The sequence below is a fragment of the Meleagris gallopavo genome, chromosome 10 (assembly GCF_905368555.1).
Source record: "Meleagris gallopavo chromosome 10, MGAL_WU_HG_1.1, whole genome shotgun sequence".
NCBI classification, from domain to species: domain Eukaryota; kingdom Metazoa; phylum Chordata; class Aves; order Galliformes; family Phasianidae; genus Meleagris; species Meleagris gallopavo.
The window spans coordinates 20699959-20713844 of NC_139413.1; the positions used below are offsets into that span (position 1 = coordinate 20699959).

The following is a 13886-nucleotide window of genomic DNA, read 5'->3' on the forward strand; positions in this document are numbered from 1 at the left end:
CCCTCATCTGTGGCATTAAATGGTATATAATAAGTATTTAAACATTATAAACATTGAATTGTTTCTATATCAGGCTTCCATAGTTGGATACTTTGTGATATTTGCCATGAGAGATCCTGCATGCAATATAGTGCGTGGCAGAGTTGCTTTTATTATTGTTTTCTACTTCAGGTAGAAGTCAAGGATCAAAGTTCTCTTAGAGAGGAATATTTAATATTCAGAAGATACGACTCAAGGGGCTTCAGATGAAGGTACATGAGACCACGTTTGGTATGTAGAGGGTGGGTAGCAAACGGCAGCTGAGTGTTTCCATTAATATTGAGTTAAGCAGACTTAAAAAGAAGTGGGCCTTCATGCAAAAGGCGATGAGTGTATCCATTGTTTTGCCTCTGGAAATTATGGATGGAAAAAGCATTCAGAGTTCAGGTACTGTAGGAGGAATATGGTGAAGATTACTGAGGAAAACTGAACTGAAATTAATTGGCTGAGGGACTGCAAGTTGTAGAGGCAGTGTTCTGGGTTAGATGGAACCTTGGTCTTGTATAAAGCTTAACTTGGCTTCTGCTGACCAAGAGTTGGGCTGAAATGTTGCTAAAAGTCGGGACTCTTCTGCTACGTGTATGTCATTGTATGGGAGATGTTCAGTTGAAGCCAGCAGGTAAGCTATTTACAGAATATAGGTAAGGTGGAAAACCTCTTCAGTCCTGTTTAGTTTCATATCACCATGCTCCTTTCTGTGGTGCAGTAGACTGTCTCCACCTGTACATTTTGGGGTGGGTAAAGAGGTTCAGACCTTACATGTTCCCCAAAATGTACATTTTAAATGTTACAGTCATTTGGAACTGTAGTGCTACAAACTTTTAGAGTGTAGCAGAAGTATTCCTTTCTCTTCCTGTCTTTGCAACTATATAGTTGTGTAGGTCCTGCAGCCCCAGTGGGTTATTGTGGCCATCAGTTGTGATTCCTCCATTTGCTTGGGCTGTGCAACTTTCCTCAGAGAGAAATTAAAACAACTTGGAAATTGATCTTATCTTAAGCTTAGATCGTGGTGTATCTGTCACCTCTTCTAGAAAACTCTGCCAATGTTTAATTATTCCTGCAGTTAGGAAATTAAACCACATCTTATTTCAAAGCTTGTTTTGTCTGACATCCAATTTTCAGCTGTGGAAATATGCCTGTGCTAGCATAGGCATTAAAAACTCTATTATCTGACATATTTTCCATGTATTTGAAATGTAAAATCTGGCTTCAGTTGGAACAGAAGATGATGAGTTCCTTTGCTTTAAGCACTTTGCACTTTTCCCCCAGTTGTTCTTGGAGTGGGTGCACCACAAGTGGGCAACATTCTGCTGGCAGCCTCCAACACCGTGCTCACAGACAAGGTTACTTCTCAACTGTTTGATATTTGTCTTCTTACGTTTTCAGGGATTGCATTGCCACAGCTGGGTGTATCATATGGGAGAAAGTTTTGTAATGTCGTGTCCGTGTGGATATTTCTAATGCCTGTTTTCAGGAACTTGCACAAATCATTCCAAGACTACTTTTAAACATTAAGTTAGAAAGCTTATCCACTGCTTTTATGTTGTCTTTTAGGGAACAGCAAAGTATCTTTTCCACTGCCTTCTCACCCTGTTCATTTTTTTGGAAAGCAGTCAGTAACCAGCAGGGAGAAAGAAACTGGCCAAACCCCAGAGTCCTACTCAGATTTGTTTTGCCTCCACAGCTGCAGATGAGCTGTTACCATGCTTTCCTTGTTGTGGGGCAAGCTTGGAAATTGAAGAGATCTTTCTTTTTTGTCCTACTCAGAAATGATGCTTCAAATGTAGTAAGTGTTCTTGCTCTCTTTTTTTCTTTTCCATCTAGGTATCTTCAGGACTATTAAAGGCAATACCTCTGTTGTGATGAGCTCTGTATACACTGCCTATCAGTTTGGGATTCATTGGTTGTATCTGCTGTGAGTCATTCCTTTTGCATGATAGGTGAAGAAGCAACTTTTCGGGTATGGTTGGTGCTTTGCTTCTGAGCTTTCTGTATCCTTCTGTCTCTCGGACTGCTGCTGAGAGCTCTGCTGCAGCTGCTGTTCTGCTGTCAGCGTGGGCCCTGTGGTTAACAGCTCACAGTGCTCTGCTTTCTGCCTTCATGTCAAAGCACAAAAACTGGGATGAAACTTAAGAAGGTGAAAGTTCTGTTTTTTTCCTCAAAATTCAGGTAAACAACCAAATGAACCCATCATGAGAATGCAGGCTTTAGTATTCAAATTACAAATTCCATAAAGGCAAATATAGATTAAAAATATCCTAATATGTTTCATGGACAATGGAGGGGAGGACTTCTGCTGAGTTCTGGGAGATCAGAAACCATCTGTTTTGTCCCAGCCAAATATTTTGGGGTGTTCCTGCTGTTTAGGGCTGATTGTAGGACAGCTCTGTCCTGTGTCTGTTTCATCAAAGGAGCTAAAGAAAATATTTGTGGAAGACATTGCTGAAGACTATCAAATCATGAGCTGTCAGTATGACTTACCATTAAAAATTCAGAACTGCTGCTTCTAGACCTCAGACTTCCTCTTCCTTTCTTCCTTTCTTTGCCATCTTATAGCTCTTTTTCTAATTTCAGTAGGAGGGCAAAACAATTTTGTTTTTCTGAGAAGATACCGAGCTCTGGCCCATTTAGCTTCTGATATGGTGAACCAGAGCGCATCTTCTTTCTGTGTTTGATTGACAGGCATTCCTAATTCATCTCAGAGCTTAATTTCTTGCATTTTTGCCCATTCTTCCTTGGTTAAAAAAAAGCACCAAAAAGGTAGTGAAGAAGGCAGAGCATTGCAGGTGAAGAAGGAACTGCTCCCTGTAATGTATATGATCCTGTTTTCTTTTTCATTTTTCTGAGGAAGCAAGAACAGAAGGTAAAGAGCAAACCCCTTCATGTTCTGCAGGTAGACCTCACTGCTTTCTCCAGATCCGTGTTGATGCCACAGCTACTCCTGTTCAACACCTTTGTTAGCCTTGGTTTTTTGTATGTTGGTCAGGCAGCAGTGGCAGCTGCTGGTAACGTATTGCTTGGTCTGAGTTCACTTGTGTGCTTCTACTGATGTCCAGAAGTAAAGGAAAAAAAATCACTGAAGAAAAGGCTCATCTAAAATCAGGCAAAGGGGAATGGAGTCAAGTGACCAATTCTGCAATGGGTTTGTTAGATAACAGCAACATAGAGCCAAAGGGCGTATGGCTCTTCTCTGGTCTGATGCCATAAAAACATAATGTTTCTCAAAGTTAAATATTAATGGACAAACCTAATATGTTTCTATAATCAATACATAGGTAGGTATTTCATCCCTGCACAGATGATTTGGCTTGCCCATGTGAGATTTAAATTTCCTGTCACTACTGAAGAATAAGAACAAATCTTGTGCTTTATGCACATGAACAGCTAAGTGAGAGTGGAGGGGTGATGAGTATATAGGTGTTCACACTGCTGATGGTTTGCCTCTGGCTTCAGCAGGGCCCTGTGTTTGCTGTCTGAGAGGAGCATACAAATCAGTGAGCCAGGAGAAGCCTTCTGTCAGAAGGGGATGGATTTGCTGTGGGAGTACTTGTTGTTACAATCATACACCACTGCGAACTGGTACAGAGCAGTAGAAGATCCAGGGCTTGGGTTAGGTGTCTACAAAAGCCTAGAAGACTACGGAAATATTCATGGCTGTATGCTTTGAGAAACCAAATAACATCTATGTCACACAGTCTTACACTGCTTGATTTCCACATCAGATTATGTCATGCTGTGGTGTCTTTCTTGTGGTGATGTGGTACTGTTTGAAGCCCGATTAAACTGCTGCTCAGTGGAGGAAGAAGTTGGGTCCCTGGCTTCTCAGTGACCACCTGTCTTTTTGCAAGTCACTACAAAAATGTGTTTCAGCTGAGCAGAGAGAACTGACACATCTTTACTTCTTACTTTTTTTGGGTATGGTGACAGGTGTTGCTCTTTGGCTGTAGGAAATTGATGCTTTCTGCTATCTCTGTATTAAAAACATCCGAAGGCCTTATTTAATTGAATTAGCTGTATTATTGCCTTTAAAACCTGGTTTAAAATCTACTCGCTTTTTACTATTTGCTGTTAGCTACTTTGCTATTTCTCTAAGCTGTGTTTCTCTGTGGCAGCAGGCTATCTAACTAAGCTGAGGTCTCGTGAACCCTGAATCTAATTATCTTTAAGAAATTAGTTTCAAATGTTCTGTTAAAAACACAAATTACAGTGCAGTGGGGGAAGGGATCTCAAGGCTGAAAACCAAACAGCGGAAAAAAATCTAGCTGTCTTGCTTGTAAGGTTTTGGAATTGCTTTAGTGTTAATAGGAGTCCATTATTTATGTGGAAATACAATGCACTGTTTATTGCCAGAAAAAAAATGTTTCTGCTATTAGAATTGCATAATAAATACTGTTTGTTATGCAATGTGTACATAATGTAGGTAATACGCTGTAATAGATACAATAAAAACATTGACAGTGGTAGCAGAAATGCAGAGTCATGGCCTGAAGCAGTGATGGAGCACCTGTGGGAAGGAAGGGCCAGCCCAGGGAGCTCAGGTGTGTGCAATGCAGCTAGAAGGTTGGAGCCAGGATCCAGCCCTTCCCAGCCTCATTTAAGGGCTGGCAGTGGAGGCAAGGGCAGATTGCTGGAGATCCCTGTGTCCTTGAGGCCTTCTGGAGGTAAGCAGCTTTGTTCCTTTCTTTCTGTGCCCATAGCTGCTGCTGCTGCATTTGGGCAAATCCTCGCTTGCTGCAGCCTGGGACCTTGCTGCTTTACTGCTATTGCTCTGCTTTCTGTTGTGTTACAACAACAGTGTTTTCTGAAGACAATTGGTGTGGATTTTCAGAGATGTAAGAGCAAGACAGTGCTTTCAGACCTTCCCTGGATGTACTTACGTTTCTAGGAGCAGATAGCACTCTGATCTCATTGGTGGTGAAATAACTGCTGCACTGTGGGAAGTTTGAGGTTTTGTAACTTGATTTGTGATTTGTTTTCAGAACGTACATCTTCATGAATGATCTCTATAGGAATATTTGCTGTAATGTTTTTTTCAGTGTATGTTGTCACACGTTAAGCACCAGAACCATTTTCAACAATATCAAGTCAAAATAAGTTATTGAAGCACCAAGTGTAATGGTGTTTGAATAAGTTTGAACCCAGTGGTCAGAACTGATACTAAGTGTGCAAAGAAATAAATACAGAGCAGTATTTTAGGGGAGAACCAGCACAGGAGCTGGATAGTTAACACAGCGATAGTAGGTATTTGGGCATTGAAACATTTAGGTGTAGTTGGTTGCAGGGACACACAAAACAAAGGATAAGGCTGCTGATTAGTCAAATGACTGATACTGAACCTGTGTTGAGACAATGGCAAAAAAACAGGACTATGAAATCTCAGCTATGCATTCACTCAGTTATGGGGATGTTCTTTGCTCCTTGCATTGATCCTTGGTTTTAGGATGGGGAGAATCTGTTTACAGCACTGTTCTGCCAAAGCAGCAGGCACTGAAGACTCTGCTGACTGTGAGCTTTCAGTGTGAACTTGACCCGTGTTGATGTGCATAAACCTGACAATCGAGCATTGTTTTTGTTCTCAAGCAGAAGGGAAGAAACACACAGCTTGTCCTTGGAACAAAATTTGGCTCTTGTTTCTTCGGGGTGGAACTTGATGAGGAGGAGCTCTTGTCCAACTGTAGAAACTAAATTTCTGTGTGCAAATATTGATAAGAATTGTGAATCAGTATCTTTGCCTGACATTTTATGTGATTTCTGTTAATAAAAGGTAAGCATTAAGTACTTGCTATGTTTATCATAAAATCTGAAGGTTAACTTAATTTCCACAGTTCCAGTGTCCTGTCTCCTTTGGTTCTAAGGCTATTGGCTGTTTTATGTACTCGTAATCACGGGGGAAAAAATCATCCTTTATATCATACGTGCAGTTTATATGTTGAGTTTCAGGGAGATTTGCATGGTGCTTTTTCTGTTTGCTGTGCACTGATGTGCTTCTCATCTGTGCAAAGAAGTGAGAAGATTCCAGGTTGTTTATGGCAACAACAACAGTGATGCCAGGAGGTTGGAGCGTAGACCCTTACAGACCAGAAAGAGCATCTCATCTTCTTTCTAGATGTAAACAATGGCCCTCCTTAGTGATGAGAACACATTAAGATTAATCGTGGTCTGTTTTCAGCACGTATGAATTTTCCCCTATGCAGTCTGTATTATTTAAATAAGTTCAGTAGATTAAGATTAGGTCTTAAAATTGCGTCACTCATCATCTGTAGTAATTGAATTGCTGGTGCCCAAGTTTGGCTCACGAGTTACTGCCTTCTTTCTCAGTAGGCGGCTTCATTTGAAAGAGGGCTCACAGCAGCAATTGGGTTTGGTCTCTTTCCTCTGTGCCCCTCTGTCTTGGGATGGTTTTCAATGGCTCTGTCTCAGACCAACAGAGACTTTTATTTGAGACTGCACTGAAACTTCAGCCTGCTATCCTTTTTCCTTTGGAAAGTGCTGCTCTTTTTCTGAAGAAGATTGAAAATCTAGTAAGTATTGTACCTTAGGCCTAGAATTCTAGAACTGCACTATCCTTCTTCACACAGAGTTCCTAAGTGTAGGATCACATGCTTTGTGTAAATCGTGGTGCTGTGTATTTCTGTGTTAGCAGTGGACATTCGGGCTGATAGAATTGGATCACAAATCACTCTGTCTTCCAGACTGCGGTGCCATTAGGAATAAAATGATTCTGCCTCTTGATGATTTTCAAAAAGGGTGTGATGGTGTACGTAGTTGTAAATATTTACTTCTGCTTTTTAAGAAGGCTTTTAATGCATTCCTGCAGCTGGGAGCACTTGGCACCAAAGTTAACAACTTGAACTTCCCTGGTGAAAGGACATGAAAGCTTCCAATTCATTAGTTGTAATCAAGCACGCTTGGAGTTGTTTCCTGAGGAGTTAACAAGGGAAGAATCTTGCCATCGGAGCAGCAAGATGAGGTGTTCCTCACAGCATCAGTCTGTGATGCCTTTCCGTTTGCTTTCAGCTGTTTTTCTTGTCACTCCTCTGTAATCTGCTCGTAAGTGGGGATGAGTGCAGGCAGAAGCTGGAGGTGCTCATCAGTTACAGCTGTGTAACTGTATCACTGCACCAGTAATGCCCGCCTCCCTGAAAACATCACATTGGTAGTGAATAAAGCTTATAGATTTACCTTTGGAGATGTTGGGATTTATTGCACAGGTTGCAGTATCCTTGCTAGTTTTGTTAAGGATGTGTGTGTGTATTATGTAAAACAGAGGGGAAAGGCTGAAAAGAAAATGCTTTTCAGATACTGGCACACTGAATCCTGAATCAATTGGCTCTTACGTATTAAAGGACAAACAGTACCTGATTTTAAGGTTTTTCCGTTTTTAATGTTAGCAGTTTTTACTGCTTAAAAAATCATCTTCAGTTGTACTTGATTGGCATTACTAATTTCTTGCCTTCCTTACAAAACAGGGTAGTATTAGTGCATTATTTGCTATTCTTTTTCATTTCTTTCTTTCAGCAGTTTGTGAGAATTCATTTCAATTTGGGTTATTGTGCTTGGTGGGCATAAAAAACCTTTAATTTTTGACTTGGTAAAGCATTTTGGCCTACGGATTTGTGTGTTCAGTAGTCAGAGTTAAATGTTTTTTGCTTCTTTTAGAGATTTATTTTTAAGGAAGGTTAATGCTCATACAACATTATGTGCTTCCAAAATACATTCTGAATTAGAACAAAAAGTAAACGTAACAAATGCTGACCCGTGTGATGTTAGAGCTTCAATGCAGGCCCTACAGTGGTATGTTGCCCTCCCATCTACCTGCTGGTGGTTCAGTCTCACCGGCTGGGTGATTCAGCTCTTGGTCTGTTGGTTGAGGGAAGTTGATCACTGATACCACCATGGCTGTGCTTCCTGCATTCTCCTGCTGTTTGCAGGCTAAGGATCTGTGCAGTGCTGCGTACTCCTACCTGCCAGGAGGAACATCTGGTTTCTTGTCTTCGGTCTTACAGCTACTGCTGCAATGTCTGATTCTCCTTGCTGAGCACAGCGTAGCCCTACTGTGAGATGTCAGGAGCAGAAGCAGATTTGGGTGCCTTTCCAGTGCCACAGCTGTGCTGAGTTTCTGTTCAAGCGTGCTCAGTGTCTGAGGTGAAGAAAGCAGAGCTCCTCACTGTTCAAGAAAATCCTTTCCTATTCTTCATATCTTCCTGCTTCAAGTTATGTGAACAAACGTCTTTGTGTACTGCTGAAAGAACTGATAGGAAGAACCTCAGCCTGGCAAATGAAGATTGTATGTGATGCTCTTACCTGGACCCCGGCCCTTTGAAGGATGGAAAGGGCTGCTCAAGCCTGACTTCTGTCTTCTGGCAAGAGCCACAAGGCCAAAAAAAATTCGTACACATCTTTCCTATTGCCTTTGAGAAGAAATTGAAGAAATCCTTTTTGTGCTTTGTGAGCAAAGTGTTTCTGTTGGGTGTTCTAAAGCTGCAAATCTTTTTTGCAAGTCAGGAGTAGAAGTAGAGCCCTTAAAGTTGTGGCAGCTTGTGCCACGTAAGGAATGCTTCAGCCACTCTGCTCTACTTAGTAACTGGAAAGCACGTAAACAAAACCGTGTGTTATCACTGCAAAGACTTGTCCTTACCCATGGGTTTGGGATGTTGCATAAGATCTTTGCCCTTCGCGTGTATTACGTCTTGCTTTGGGACAAGGACATGGGAAGAGCTCTTCTTGTGTGGGTTTTTTCCTGTTGACTTTATTAGGGCTGTTACTGTAATACTGCTGTTCTTCATTTGTGAACTGCAATACTAGAGCTGCATTTTGATGGATATGTGAAATAAATTACAGTTTCATGAAAGACAGCTATTGTGGAGTTGAAACTTTCCCTCTTCTTTGTTTTTTCTGACAAAGTTATGCACGTCTCTTTGAAAGTGAAGTTTGAAAGTGCTGCCTTTTAGTTTTGCATTTTGAAAACTTAGTAATAGTCTGTCTGAGAACAGTACACTGGATGTTTTTATTTTTATTTTTTAATTATTACTGGGTGAGTTTAACAGGTATATACCTGCAGTGTGTGATTGGGGTCCCTTTCTTTAAAATATTCAGCAATTATGTAGTTTTTCTGACAGCAAGGACTTTCTCCCTTGGCCTCTGCAGCTCTCAGAGGTAGGGCCACACTTTGAAGGGACTTTGCTTACTCCGAAGTGCAGCTGAAACACATGGTAGAGCGAATGCAGAAGTATTGGCTTCTGGAAATGAGGGTGTTCAGTGCCTTTGTGGGGAAGTTCAGAACTAAATGAGAAATTAAGCATCTACTTTGAGGTGTGTGGGGAGCTGTGAGGCGTGATTAAAGCAGCTTTCAAGCAGTTTAGCAGTGCTAGGATAGGAATAGGGCTTGGTGGTGAGGAACTGGCGGTAAGTGAGCTGAACTACTTTGTTAGCCAGGTCTCATTTTTGATTTGGTGTAGGTGGTGTGGCAGCTGAATGTTTAATGGTAAGCAGAGGAAGAAATGGTGTTAGAGCAGTAGCTCTCAATCTACAAAACGTGCACCTCTAAAGCAAATGTGGAGCAATGCGTTCCTGTTCCCCAAACTAACAGTGAGGTTACTGTTATGTTGTGCTGGAAAGAGATGGGGTTTGGGAAGGCTAAGAATGATTCAATTTCAAATCCACACTTTCTTTTTCATGTAAAGCCACTTTGTGTCTTTTTTTTCTCTCTACAAAGAATCTTGAAGCTTTTAGAGTGTGCAGTCCTGGTCTGTGTTTGACAGTTAGAGGCATAACATCGTAGGCTGAATAGATTTGCATTAATGACTTCAGAAATAGATTTTTGACTACGATCTGCAAATCTTATTTAACAGCCACTAGTGAGAGCTGATTTTTTTTCTTATTTAAACGTAATTTAGAAGACATGATTTAAAGTTATGTTAAGCTGCGTAGTAATGTATCACGTAGGGAAATTGTTTGCAGCTTATTCTCTGCCTAAGATGAGATTTTATATGGATAAGCTTGGCTTGAAGCAGCTAATGAGAGGCATTTGTAATAAAGTGGAGGAATCCATGAAGGTATGTGAAACTTACTGCACAGCTGCAGAGAAGGAAGAGTGCCCAAGTGCGTCTCTGCAGGCACATACATGATGCTGTGCTCGTCATTTTTCTTCGGGCACTCGGTGAGAGTTGCTGTGACACCCACAGAACCACTGAATGTAGCAGGAAAAAGCTGTGGTTGTGTTCAGTGCTCTTCTGTTACCTACTTATGTTTTGCTTGAAGGTTTGCTGTGTGCTGTGAAAGAAATTAGTCTCTTTTCCTACACCCTGTAATAGGAAATAATTGCTGTAGCTTAATTGCCTTTTTCTGACTTTATTAATGGTATGACTTACAACAGAAATGTTCAAGAACCATCTTTGACTAGGCTCTGGTGATGTGTGTTCTGCCCAGATTCGTGACACAAAAGAGGGGGGACGAGAAGCATCAGGTCTCTCCTATAGTCAGAGTTAGTGCCTTTCAGAGAAGAGAGACCTTAACTGTCACTAACAATCTTTTTCTTGTTTGTCTGTGTACAGGAAACAATAACAGAGTCCGCTCCGTTACGCTGCAGGAAGCTCAGCAATCCTGACATCTTTTCATCTACTGGGAAAACTAAGCTCCATCGGCAGCTGAGCCAAGATGACTGCAAGCTGCGCAGAGGCAGTTTGGCAAGTTCTTTGTCAGGTATGGCAATTGGTAGGAACCACGTGACAATTCATCAGAATTAAAAGACTCAGCATTAGTTGTTCTCATAACAGTGGTAATAAGATACTCCTACGTTATTTCTTCTAAACTAGAGATGGTTTCTTGTTGGGAAGGCATACAGGATTTTATATACGAGAAAAATGCAGAAAGAAACCTTTGTAGAAAAGAGGGAGAGTGGATTTGGAGTGAAATTCTGCAGATTGTCCAGAGTGAAAAGTTAAAAGCTAAAACTTGATGTGCAAAATTAAAGGATTAGTTGGAGCCTCAGGCAACACAATGATACATTCTTGTCTCCTTTAAAGTCATCACTGACTGTAAACTTTCCTACTTTTCTGTGTTGTTTCTTACAAGGGACCTGAGTTTTATAGCATGTTCAAATTGTTGGCTTTTTTAAAATCCAAGTGTTCTAAAACAAACATTTGTGATTCAGTGCAAGAATGCTTCTTGGAAAACCCAGATACTTTTTTTCAGTTTGTGTAAAGATTTCCCTTCTAAACATAATTGTCAGTTCTATCAGAGAACTTAGTTCGTGCCTACTGTAGAACCACACAGTGAGCATAATCTGGTAATGGGGCAAAAAATGGAGAGCAACATTCAGTAGTTTTCTTTCTGAGAGACTTAATGCACGGGATAGGAGATTTCACAATAGTTTAAAGCTTGTATTAAAGTCTGTGATGCTGGCATGAGACCATAAAGAGCTGCATGGTCAGTCTAGAATGAAATGGCTGATCTGCCTAAATACTGCTGCTGTTCTGTACAGTTAACTTTCAGCACGTTTCCTCTCTAATTAGGCTCACTGTTTGAGTATTTGCATGTTAGAGCAAGAATGAGAAGTGCTGGAAATTCTCAGGTGGGAGGGGAAGAGGAAGAAAGCGAATGTTTCATTTTGGCAGCAGTGTGGGCTTGACTTAAGCAGTTGAAAATACAACCAGTCTTATTCTCTCCTTCCTTTACCTGGAAAAAGATAAATACACTGATGTTTGAGGTTAAACTACATAACTGTTGGCTGAGTATAATGGCTGAAGATAGTAGTGGTCTTTTTGTTTTTTCTTTGAACAGAAGTATGCCAGGGAAAGCAAACAGGAGGAAACAGGAAAATGAGGAGGGGTTTTTTTATTATTATTTTTCTGTTTGGATATATGCTCTGTAAATCTTCAGTCTGAAATTATAATTCTTCCATAAGTTGTTGCTGCATCTTAGTGACTTTTCAGTCTGCTATAACCTGATACAGGAGGGAGAAAAGAGCCCCGTTCAGATTATTTTGACTCCATTGGGTAAATGAAGTGTAGATCATAGAATCACCGAGGCTGGAGGAAAAGACCTACAAGATCATCCAGTCCCACTGTCCACCTATCACCAATAGTTTTCAATGTTGAGATGTTTAGACATTTTAAATGCAGGTTGGGAACACATACAGGATTTGAGGCATGGTAGGAAAAGGCTTTAGCATCAAACTCCATCCTGAAAATAATTCTACTTTAATGAGAGAAACAAATCTCGGAGAAATAATAGTGATTGTAGATGACAGAAGATTGTATGTGCAAACTAGATGGTTCAGACTCTCAGTGGAGGTCTGTTGTCTTGAATTCAGTCTATGCAGTTGGTGGCTCCTTGATTTCCTGGAAAAGGTTCTGTTTTGTTTAAATGCTAGCTGCTTTGTGGAACTAAAAGGAGATATTGACAGCTCTGTCTTACAGAGAATTAAAGGTTAATCTAGTTCTCGTGCACCAGCATTTTGAATGGTTAGGTAATTACATGCTTAGAATTGCTGTTGTAAGGTGTCTTTGCTAGTACTTTACTGAGCTAAATACAGCAATGTGTGTTTCTGTAGTTCTAGAGCTCTGCAGACAACAGGAGGTATTGTATTTACGTATAATCTTGAAAATGAGCGAGCCATGCAGATCATGTCTGCAGCTGTAAGCAGCTTTGAACGGGACTGAGAGTGGGGTACCAATAAGCTGTGTCTGTTTGCTAACTGACATTAGGGCTTCTCATCTCTCGTGCTGTGACTCATTCCATTAATGTGTACTTGGTACATTGGTTGTAGTTCTTACAGAAAAATAACGTAAACAAAATTACAAAAAAAAAATCACACCCCTCACATGGAGTTGTGGATAACCACACTGAGTTCTCCAAATATTGCAGCAGCTTTAATTAGCGAATGTAATATTTCATATTTAATTCTAAGGTCAAGTGAAGTATTTGCAGAAAAATAGCCTGCTACAAAGAGGGCGTTCTCTGCAGTATGTGTGATTAAAGGTGGGGGCTTCTTCCTGCTGCTGAGTGCAACAAATGCCTTACGGTCCCCTGCGATTCCTCCCGTAGAACCTGAGCATGTGGTCGTCTGTCAGATGCAACCTTGTTCACCGTGCTTGGGAGGGGGGGGGTGGGGAATCAGTCTTTCCTTTTCCCCTATATGAGTAAGTGCCTCTAAAATGTCTTGCACTGTTTTAGTGTGGGAGATGATATCTAAGATAGTGTACCATTAACAGCCCACGTTTCATCTTGGAGCCGTGCAGATAGAAATTAATTTAGTCTGCCAATCTTAATTTTAAGGAAAGTTTTGCAGATGGTAAAACTGAAGCAGAGTCTGACTGACCAGAGTTACAGAGGAAATAATTTGGAAGCTAAGAATGAAACCCAATTTAAATACTTTTTTCACTTGTGTTTTAACCACTAGTCTCTGTCTTCCTATTGTAAATAACACTGCATGTAAAAGGACACTGTCAGGCTTGGTGCAGTCAATACTTTGACTTTGGTTCTCTCTTGTTCTGGAAATTTACTCTTTGTTGCTTTTAAAAACAGAGAGTTATATTGACTAGAAAAAATACATTGAGCAGATCCTTTTAATTGATTCCTGGACTTCCTGCAGGAAGGTGCAATGATGTGAGCCTCTTGAGATAGGAGCTGCTCTTCTCGCTGTGCGCACAGCATGGGAGATAAGCATCTACATCAATCAGATGTAAAGGAGGCTTGGGAAAGTGACAGAACGTTTTGTTTTTGGGATGAAATGGTGCTGCTGACCGATGAATTTTGTTAGAAAATATTGATCCCTGATTCAAAATAAAACGGTGATTAAATATACGCTGATTTCTCTTCACAGCTGAATGAAATCTGCTGCTGAA

General features: G+C 40.7%; 1 protein-coding gene across 6 annotated transcripts in view; it reads left to right on the forward strand.

Moving 5' to 3' along the window:
- Positions 1 to 13886, forward strand: part of MAST2 (microtubule associated serine/threonine kinase 2) — a 164164-nt gene that overhangs the window by 3764 nt on the left and 146514 nt on the right. For all 6 annotated transcript variants that reach the window (XM_085232021.1, XM_085232022.1, XM_085232023.1 and 3 more), the window contains exon 2: positions 10593 to 10740. In XM_085232021.1, the coding sequence (XP_085088147.1) occupies positions 10593 to 10740 (148 nt within the window). The remainder of the gene's footprint in view (positions 1 to 10592; positions 10741 to 13886) is intronic.